Source organism: Acanthisitta chloris, unplaced genomic scaffold (assembly GCF_000695815.1).
Source record: "Acanthisitta chloris isolate BGI_N310 unplaced genomic scaffold, ASM69581v1 scaffold11158, whole genome shotgun sequence".
Taxonomy (NCBI): Eukaryota; Metazoa; Chordata; class Aves; order Passeriformes; family Acanthisittidae; genus Acanthisitta; species Acanthisitta chloris.
In genome coordinates this window covers 88,442-99,524 of record NW_008685378.1, presented here as the reverse complement: position 1 = coordinate 99,524, position 11,083 = coordinate 88,442, and the positions used below count along the sequence as shown (strand labels likewise).

General features: G+C 40.4%; 1 protein-coding gene across 3 annotated transcripts in view; it reads right to left on the bottom strand.

Annotated features, from left to right (window-relative positions):
- Window positions 1-5,005: 5,005 nt before the first annotated feature.
- The window catches only part of PLCB4 (phospholipase C, beta 4), an 83,661-nt gene continuing 77,583 nt past the window's right edge, over window positions 5,006-11,083 (bottom strand). For 2 of the 3 annotated variants that reach the window (XM_009079747.1, XM_009079748.1), the window contains 3 exons: window positions 10,419-10,476; window positions 9,930-10,016; window positions 5,026-5,094 (listed from right to left, as the gene is read on the bottom strand). In XM_009079747.1, the coding sequence (XP_009077995.1) occupies window positions 5,026-5,094; window positions 9,930-10,016; window positions 10,419-10,476 (214 nt within the window). Of the gene's footprint in view, window positions 5,095-7,825; window positions 7,863-9,929; window positions 10,017-10,418; window positions 10,477-11,083 lie in introns of all 3 variants that reach the window. The other variant, XM_009079746.1, reaches the window with a different exon arrangement.

The window sequence follows — 11,083 nt, the reverse complement described above, 5'->3', positions numbered from 1 at the left end:
TCTGCCCGGGTGTGCGGTCCCGCTGGGCCCCGCGCCGGGCAAGCCCCTCTGTTCCTCGTCAAACCGGCGCCTGCCTTCCCAGCCCGGGGCGGGACTAGACCCCCGGGCTGTGGGCAGAGGGGTCTGCGGGAGGAGCAGATGTGTGCCCGGCCCGGAGCGCCTGGGTGAGCTGCCGGGGGTGCGAGGCGGTGGCTGGAGGCATCCCAGATACACACTGCTCCAGGGTTTCGCAGTGCCCTTTCGCCATGCGACGTTGAAATACATTTTATTTTTTCCCCCTTCTCATCAGGAGCTTTGTTTGAGTCCTAAGGCACTGCCACCCTCGCCCCGGGACCAGGAGCACATCCGAATATTTACGATTTACAGCGACACCAGTCCCAGGAGCAGTAAGGACCAGGAGCCCTACACCGAGCATATTTTTTTTGGTAAAAAGCCAAAGGGACAGTGGCTGTCTGGAATGTCGGGTGTTACACAGATTCGCTACTAATTCACATTTCTAGTTCAGGAAAAGGCATCTGGAGGAAACGGTCCAGGGTTTTGTGAAGCAAGGTGAGTTTTGATTGTGGGTAGCTCCTCTTTCTCTGCAGGGCACACACCTGCAGAGAGGGGCTCTTGTTGGGAAAATTGAAAAATAAAAGCAGATACTGAAGGAACATACTGATTTCTATAACTATTCTGTTGAAACTCCTTTTACTGCTTGCTGTACATATTTAAATACATTCTGACCATTTCCTCTCTCTCCTGTTTCATGATAAGTCATTCCTGCCACCCCCTCCACCCTGCAATAGAGTCAGACCTGTGTCATTTGTGATACAGGATTAAACTGTGGATAATAATTTCAGAGAACTATATAAAGGAAAAAATAATCTTCTATATGAGCCTCTTTGACTGTAACAGATTTCTGTGGCAATTGTAGTGCCTGGCTTCCTCAGGTCCTTCCCTCATGAGCTCAGTATTTAACTACCCTCTATTTCCTCCTCTAGTCCCCAATTTAATTTCCAGGCTTTTTGAGATTTCTAGGTATCTTCTGAGCCCCCAAATACATGATCCTGAGCAGCTGCCTCTGCATCCAGCCTGTGCAGGAGGGTACCACAGGGAGCAGCTGGGAGAGAGCAGCTGCCTTGGAGACATGGGCAAGCCTGACCTACAGCCCCGCGGCACAGCCGTGCTCTGCTGGCACCCGCCAGCTGCACAGCACAACAAAAAAGCCTTCAGCTCCAGTGACAATTGCCACTCCCAGCCTGCAGAGCTGTGTTCATCCTGCTCTCCATGGCAAAAAAGGGAAAGGGCTAAGATATCCTAACACCAAGCAAGCCCCAAAACATGGACAGAACAGAAAGGTCTCACCTGAGGAAGCCAGTGCAGCATTAGCTGACCTGAAATGCTGTGACCAGGGCCAATGTATGGTCACAGACTGGTTCACCTGGAACCAGCCCTGCAACCTGCCCTTAATCCGCAGCTGTGGAGACTGCCTGTGTATCTCTGAAATCTGAATCTCCCTTGCTACCCCCATCTCCCAGACAGCGATAACTCTTACCAGCCTCCTCAAAGGGAGCACACAGCACCGTGACAGCAGGGCTGCAGTGCTGGGACCACTGCTAGCACATCCAGTAGGAACAGGGTTTTCCAACTGATTGGCTCTGGAATGTGTGTGCCACTTGCAGCTGGTTTCACAGGCAGCCCATGGGCTACAGCATGTGAACTCTGCAAGGAAATCAGCCCCCGAAGGGTATTTTGGGTCTCTAGTGATGCAGTTCAGCTGCAAGCAGTCAGTGCAGGGGTTAAACAGATCCCCACCTGGAAATAGTCGAGTTAATGACCAACCCCCAAATTACTCCAAGTGAAAGAATAGCAGGCTGCCTGTGAGGCCAGGGTGTCATGACCCTCCCCATCACAGCTGAGCTGAATTTATCTGAAGAGATTCAGAGAGGGGGAATCTGCCACTTCCCCTCGATGAAATTTCACTGAAGTGGAATCCATCACCCTGGCAGGGAATGACATTTTAAACTGCTTGAACTCAGTATCAATGTTCAAATTGATTAGCCTATTTCATCCCAATGGAAATTCTCACCTCATTACATTAGCGGCCAAACTTCAAATAATTTTTGAATCAAATACTACTTAAACAGTATTTCAAAATACTTAGCTGACAAATTCCATCACTTAATTTCAAATTACTGCCTGAGTTTCATGCTAAATTGTCAATGGATGAAATATGTATCGGCGTTGCAAGCTGAGCCTGGAAGCTGAGGCTTCCCACTCCACAGTTTCACAGAAGCCCATTTTCTCTCTAACTTGATAAATGTCTCGCTCCTGGCTGAGCAGCCAGCACAGCCTCAAACAGAAGCTGTGGACGGTATTTTCTAGCCTTCCAAACCCTGTGTTTTCCCCCTGATGGATAGGATACTCACCAGGGAATTAAGACAGGTGGGTTTGATTTTCCTCAGATAGGGATATGAGCTGAACCCAAGCCCTCCAGTTATTTCAGGTAGGGCAGTATTTTCCAGCCAGGCTGTAAATGAGCCTAAGATGCTTCACCATCCAGTTCCCTCCATATCTGGTCTGTCACATTTGCTTCTCCTTACTGGCTAGAAACAACTCTAGGCAACAGTGTAAAATGCCAGCTCACAGCACTCTCTACCAGCTGTGTTTTAGAAAATATTTTTAATTAAAAGTAAAAAAAATAAAATAAAATTTCTGCCTTGTTTGAGATGCCAGATCCTGCCCAGCATCCTCTGAAAACTGCTGCTCCCAGCATCATCCAGCACTCCAGCCAGGCTTAGAGAGCAGGGAGAGCTGCTTCCAGTACACAACTTGTCTTTTTAAACATTATGGATCATAAGGAGCAGGAGATGCTTCCCTATGTTGTGGCATCAGGATGGGAATTCTGAATGTGGATCACAAGTTTGTTTAAACCCTGCTTTAAACACCTAAATACACACTGACCTCTGTCTCAGTTGCATTCTCAAAGTAGTGCTACACTGTGCTCAGGTTGCTGCATCTCCTGGTAGTGCTGCTACACTATTTATGGGTTGCTGCATCTCCAGGCTGTGCTGCTACACTGCATTGGGGTAGCTCTTTAGTGCTGTGAGGACCAACGCAGCACAATGCTTCTATTGCTTAAAGAAATAAAAATAAAAAAGACTCCTTTGACTAAATAAAGCTGTGATAGAAATGTATTTACACTATGCACATTTTTACAGGAAATACAACTTGCTAAAAATTTGCAGTTAATAATACCATCACCCTGCAATTCACTACAGTCAAACTAAAGGGTTTGAATTTTTAAGGTTTTTATTAGAGAAGTTGAAAGTTTCATCTCAGGACTGACAATAACATAATTATCTCTTTTCATTTATTTTGTTTATAGGAATATGTAGAATTTGTTTGTACAAGCATATACAACAAAGTAATTGGTGCTTAGTACATTGAAATCAGGAATCTGATTTGTTCTAAACTACCAGTTCTCCATGCAGTCATCTTTGAATTGGCAGCATGGGCAAATTCCAAGCGGAATGCTGACATGCATTGTTTTGCAATATAACTACAGCAAGCTCTGGAAACATGCAAATTAACACATTAGCAAATTGTTTTTATATCTAATGGACATAAAAAGGTTATTCCTGATATGAAATTCTGAAAATCTGCATAAATACTTCTGTGTAAAATTAAATTAGTTATGTACTTTTCTTTTACTACAAGTATCAAGAATGCCCACGTAATTAATATACACACATATATATAGAGAGACCTTGTAATGCTAAAAGTCTTTGTAATTAATCAAACAATATTCTGTGCCATACATTTACTCAGTATTTACCAGCTAGTAGCATGACTGTGGTCATATAGTAGGCATTACAGTCTTAGTAGCATTTGTATCACATGCAAACATACTTTTAGCATTTCTGTTTACTAATTTTATCACGTGGCAACATGTATGTAATTTTCTACAATGTTGTGATTCCCAAGTGTATAAATACTTTTTACATTTTCACAGTTACAAACTTTTTGCCAAAAGCCATTTAAACAATCTTTAAGTTACAATGGACTGTAATATCTGGGATCTGCAGCAACGGGATCAAAATGCAATTTCTATACAAGCAATGTAGGATGTAAACTTTTCTTAAAGTGCCTAATACGTAATTCCTTAGAGCACTGATCAGTTTTGGCACAAATACATTGTATTTCCCTCAGGTTATCCACTGCAGTAACTTTTACAGGATATCAGCTCCGTTCAGACATGATAGAGTTGATATGGCACTTGTGAATGACATCATTAGGCTGCAGAAATATCCTGTCAAGTTACTGTTACAGCTGATGAATTTGGCTGATGACTTTGTACATATTGTACTTTGAATATACGCAGTTACTTTCCAAGCTGCCCACTCTCTGCTGCCTGAAAAATACCTTGAAATTTAAAATTACCCAAACTCAGCTCCTTACTATCCTGATTATTACGGTGACTTGGCATACGATCCAGTTCAATTGCCTCAGTGACATCAGGTGCAGAGCATCTGATGAGTTGTCTCTTGTTGGGATCTGGCAGCATGGAGCTTCTACAGACCATATCATGTATGGAACAGAAATGGTAAATAACACAATGACTACAGTTTTGTTGTCATTTGAGATGATGTTAAAAGTATCTGTTGTGTTTCGAGGCTCTGATTCTGTAACTCTGATGCAGGCAAACTGCCTGGGGAGATACAGAAAGGAATACAGGATGGGGTTTAAAAAACTGTCTTCAGCTTCCGATTAGGGTTTATCTGAACAAAGGAAATTCTTATGGAAATCCAACAAAGGAAATTCAGTGCCCAGTGTTAAAAAAGAAATAATGCAAACCTTAAGACTTGGTGGTCCATAGCTACATTTATATATTAAAAGCAAAAAACGAAAACAAACCCCTGCCAAACCCCAAAACAAAACAAAGAAAAAAGCCCACTTTTCAACCTCAAGCAATGCTATTTTGAATTTTGCTCTCATTTTAAGGATGATGCATTCTCCAGCTTCAATTTGCTTGTTGAGGCTTTAGACCACTGTTGCTGGCCTGCGATCCATCTCTGCTTCCAGCTTCACCATCTGCTGCATCTCCTTTGCCTGCAATCCAAAATAACCGCACGGAGCATTGCGTTAGCCTTTTGTTCAAAATGAAGCACACATTTTACACCACAGTGTCTGAGAGAAATACAGGCAAAACACCCTGAAGATCTATGTAATAACATTATTTTTACATCCCTCATCTGCCCCGTGTCATACTGTTTTTCAAAATCAAATGCAATCCTTGTATCTACAAATTCTTGGGAAATATTTTTGATCCTATTCTAGGACTCGTGGGTTGACTTTCTAAAGAAGTGTATGCTAAAATGCAGAAGCTCCAATTTTGGGGAAGAAAACTAGGCAGATGTTGATTCCACTGTTTCTCTGACAGGAAATGTCTTTGGGAATATATGCCTCACTGCTGTTGTGAGAGCACTGCAAGGTGTTAGTCCCTGAAATGTTTAGAGAATTCACCTATGACCTGGGCTTGTTTCTTTCATAAAGACAAGGAATTACAAAAATCCATTAGTGTAACATCTTCCTTGTAGTAGACAGGATTTTTTAAGCAGTAACTTTTAAATATATATTTTTTTAATAATCTTCATCTGGCCTGGAGATCTTTATGATTGCAGAGGGGTTGTTTTTCACCTCAGGGTTAGACTACTGCTATATGCTCCATGGGACTGCACACACTAAATCCACCTGAAACTGTATGCAAATGCATTATGCAAAATACAGCAATGAATATATGCCAGATCTGGCTATGAACTCTGCACGCCTCAGGCTTTGCAGGCAAAGTTAAAACACTGTATATAAATGGTAACTGGCCTGGGAATCTCCTCTTAGGGGGCACTTTTTAAATTCTCTTCCTTTCCCCTCCTTTCTCTTAGACACACACACACACTTTCTCCCCCTGTTACTGCATTTTGGTTTGAAACTGCCATTTAAAGGAACTTGGAGTCAGAATCTCTTTATTTTCCCTGAAGGCTCTCAATCTGGGAAGTTATTTAAATCTACAACCCTAAGGACCCTGAATTAATTGACCCAGAGGGCAATCTAACCCATCTATCTTCACAATCAAACTCCTGAGCACCAGGACAAATTTAGGTAGAGACAAACCAAGCTAATATTTTCTTTAGTGTAACTGCTCTGTATCCATCATGCAGAGAATAATGGTTAGGGGACTTGATTTACATAAACTATGTTCCCAAAAACGTTGTAAATGTTGCTTAGATAGGGAACTTTGCTATAAAAGCTCCCACTTAAGGAGTCACCCGTTTGGGATCTGCAAACACGTATTTGCATACGTGAAAATGGGCAGATGTAGATCTAAAGGTAAACGGCGATTTTGCAAGGTAAATGGGGATTTATTCAGATGTGACATACCTGCCTTCTTGAAAAATCTAGCCCTGTACTTTCTTAATCATCATCATCATCATCATCTTTGGGGGGGAAAGTAATTATGATAATAGCAAAGCAACTGTCATAAATATGATTAAAAATTAATCAACACTCTCCATTTAAATGAGTTAAAAGCTTGAAAGTAATGAAGAAATAATTTTAACATGAAAATATGGAAACATAATAAATAAATTAATATGGACAACCTTTTCTGAAATGTTGGCTGAATTTTGCCTGTGTGTGAAATAAACTTCAAATAAAACAAAACCCTGTGGTTGTTTCTTAGTGACTCACACATTCCACATCTTAGGCTTGTGACTACTGGCACAGTGTCTGTCCCATAAATACTCTGCAAGCCAATATATTATGTTTGGAATTGACTTAGAGAGAACTTGGCTTCAAAGAGCACATTAACATATAGCATAGGACCAGGATGCCCATTTGTGCTAGTCTGAGGCTGGTTCAGACAGCACATTCTGACGTGAATACACAACCACAACACTGCAAGTTGAGCCTTCTGGAAGGCAGTGTTGAAGCTACAGTGAATTCATGAAGTGAGGGGCAGCCAATGGACTCTGCTTTCAAGATCAGATCTCAGACAAGCTAAGAACTATGCTTTTTTTCATCATTATGTGTCTATAAATAAATGTCGTTAAAGTGGGCACTGTCAGTGGTGCAAGATGTCATCCATTCAAGGAAGTAATTCAGGAAATACTGTACAACAGGATTATCAAGCCCAATGCAGTTATTTCCCTGGGTAAGACAGGGGTTAATAGAGATTTCTTGTGAGTAATGATTGTTTAGGAAGCCACAGCAACACAGCCACATGGTAAGTGCAATTGCCATACCTTGTAAGGTGTTGGAATTTGAAGTGAATTTTAAAGTGCTGGAAGCCTCTCTTCCTTAGACACTAGGAAGCTATTTCTACCCATCTATTCTATATTTTCCTATTCTTAGCATGAAATTACTTATTTCCTTAACACACTAATATATGTGGATACCCTTTGTCTGACTATCAGCATTAGCAGTTAATCATATGTGTGTTGACACTAAGGTAGTTTTCTTAGATCAGTAGACACTCTCACAGACAGTTTAGAACTCTAAGCAGATCTTTCGGTAACAACAGCAGCTAATGTACAAGCTAATCTCTAAATATTTCCTCTGCACATCACTGTTCCTATGCATCTGAATTTGAGATGCTAAAGCACAAAATACTGTTAATATTGTGTCACGCTCAAATATCTGTGTGCAAACAAGATTAACATTGTGTTCACTATGTCAATGGCACTTCCCAGTGGTTGCATTTACAAGGAGGGCTCCAATGATAATGATTTAATTTAGAAGGAAAGCACACTGAAATAATAGTTTGCTTATTATACATCCATCCTACCTTGTGTTTGAGACACTGCATGACAGGATTTCAAAAGCTGTTTGTACAAAAATAATAATGTCAAAATTGAGTAATACAACAAGAAGCAAATTAAATGAATGAAAACTGAAGTGAGATTGAAAAATTAATGCAAGAAAAACATACATAAAACAAAACAAATTTAAATTCATAACAGTTTGTATCAAAGGTTGTTTCCACCCATAATTCTACTTTTCTGTTTTGTATATTTGTATGAAGATTTTCTTGCTTTGTTTGATCAGAAAAAAATGTTTTGGAATTCTCTTGAAATGAACACCACCTTTCTACTGATCCAGCTAGCTTTCATACATCAATGTCTGTAACGATGAAACCAGAGCCAGCTGGGGATTTGCACTGGTGCACTTTTGGGGCAAAAAGGATATGGTCAAAACAGCATGTATGAAAATATATGCTCTGATGGATCAAATTAGAGTGAGCTAAAAAGCTGTTAAGGACTACCCCTGTGGCAGAGGCCACCACATGGCCACACAGAAGTGGTAACTAGCACATGGGCGAGCTTACTCAGTTTAATCACTGATGATTTAAACTGACTTCTCTGCACTGAAATGGTGTATGAGCAAGCTCACATAGGCTGTTACCATCTCTCAGCAGCAGAAGCTGTAAACCCAGGTGAGGGAAAGATCTAATTGCTAAAAAAGGTGACGCTTTTAATGGCTGACATTTATTCCCACCTCCCTCCCTCCCTTATACATAACGTGGTTATTACATTGTGGTTAAACACAACTATAATCTCTCTCATGTTGTCCTTGTGGGTTTTTTTTAAAATGGATCCAAAACTCTCCAAAGCCAACAGAAAGAAACAACTGGTAACACCTATCTCTGGATTAAGCTCATCATTTTTTTGTCAAATATCACACTTTCTACAGTGATGATACAGATCTGCTGTAGCCCAATTTCCTTGCCTGGGTCCTGCCTCCCTCTCAGCCTTTTGAGGCTGCTCAGGAGCAGACTGACTGACCGATCCATTCATGCTGGATGTTAGAGGCAACATCTACAGAAACGCTGTGAGGAATAGAATACAACTTTTGGTTGTCATCCAGGAGAGAGCTGGAGTCATCAGAGGACAGAGCCATAGTGGCTAGGCTCGGTGATAGTAGCCACCTGAGATCCTACATGCTGTCACGCTGTAGAAGTTACTCAGGCTGCAGCTTTTGAGGCTGTGAAAATACTTTATTTGCATGTACTCCTCCCTTCTCTACCCCTCTGTAAGATGGCTTTAATTTGTATTATGATGTCTTCCAGAGAGTTCAAGTTCTGAACATTTAATAAACAAAAAATTAAGTATATAACCCTTGAAAGTAATGGGTATTAAATGCTCTCCCTCTCTCTCATCTCACTGGGTATATTCCCCATGCAGTTTACATTTCTAAGTGCCATACTGCAAGCCATGCAATTATTACAGCTCTGCTGGCTCGACCTTTCAGCAAGGGAACTGCTCAGCACATAGTGTTGTTTCCATCAGAAATAAGATTAGAATTCTCCTTTCTTTGCCAAGTAGTTTTTCAATTTTTAAAAAAAAGGGCTTATAAACTAGCAGAAAATAATACGGTATTTTAATTAGGAAAGGGTGTACTGGTACAGATAAAACTCCCCATGCTACATCTCTAGAATTCAGTCCAAACTCACTGTCTCTTAAGAGTTCAGAGATGCTGTGTGTACATGTTTCACCTCTGTTTTTCCAATCAGTACTAGAACTGCAAGTTCCAAAACGAAGGAAACAGATTTGCTTGAGGTACATTTTGGAGAGTAATTAAAATGGATATGCTGAGCCTTTTATGACTGTCATATCTAGCTAACGAGCATCAGTGTGGCTCTACAGCTGAAAGGACACACTCTGGCTAAGCAGTTCAGCTTCCACATGCTTATCTGAAACCAATAGGGTTCTGAATCATTATTTAAGTTACCTCACCTCTTCATTTTGGCTCCCCAAGTAGGTGAATGACCATGACCAAGGTCATTCTCCCCATTTTGGTAAAGACTTACATTCAGAAGCATTCTGCTCAGCCTGACTCTGGTTACTGTATTTACTAGTTTGCTTTTCTTTTAAGCCTTTGAACCAAGATACCTGTTCATTTTGCTTCTCCAAGACTTCTAAATGCTCAAGTTGAACTTTTTTCAACTGATCCATTTCCTTTGACTGCTTCATTGCCAGCTGTAATTAAGAGAAAATAATGGAGGGGAATATAACACATTATTAACAAGTAAAATAAACACTTACTGGAAACATACATACATATATGCTGTTTTACCCCATTTAGATGGCACAAAGCATCACAGAAGGCCTATTATTATCACCCAATCTTAGCAAAAGCTATTAGTACATTAATAGATATATATTATATATATTGCACATAATACATAGAAGTAGCAAACAGAAAAATGAGTAGTAATTCTGTTGATTTAAAATAGCTTTGTCTTACATGGATGTTAGATCTTTTATGCTACTAGTATGTGCAACAATGCAAAACCAAAAATCTACTAGAGCTGGATTTTCAACACAGAGAAATGAAAAAGAATATCCAGAAATAGTGCCCAGTGACTTGGTTATAGTTACCCTTTTTCTCTCCTCCAGGAACTTTTTTGTGTTGCTGCTGTTCAGTTCTCTGACTCGCCTGAAAAAATGCAAACATTGTCCATGAAAACTCTTTGGGTAAAAAAGAAACTCAAAAGCTAAAATAGAGAGAAACACAAACTCTTAAGGTATATTTTGGTTTCTGATTATCTGTTCCATGTGGGACATTGTACACTCCTCTGGCTAGACACCTTTACGCTTAAAGGTTTCCAATTAGATTGAGAATATGATGGAATACTTAATAAAACCAAAACCAGACCAAGACTGCTGTGAATGAAGTTTGCCTTTTCCCTTAGTCAGGAGTGGTGGACAAAACTTAAAATCATCTGATGATCATAAGTAAAGTTACAGCCTACCAATGCTGTAAGGTTTTTAAACTGTTATTTAAGCAAAAAGATAAGCACACAATTAATGTTTACATGAAATACCTAAATGCAAAGTGTCTCTTCTTGAGATTTCTGTCATGAAAGAGAACAAAGAGTTCAAAGAGCTGAATCAGAGTAAATGCAAATCTTGAAAACCAGCACTGCATTCAGGCTGCTTCCAGATCTGGGAACAGATTTCTCGCGGAGTCATTAGTGAGCTCTGACATTAATCAAGTATACAGTTACCAAGGGCTCTGACAACTCATCCTCCTGATGAGCTAG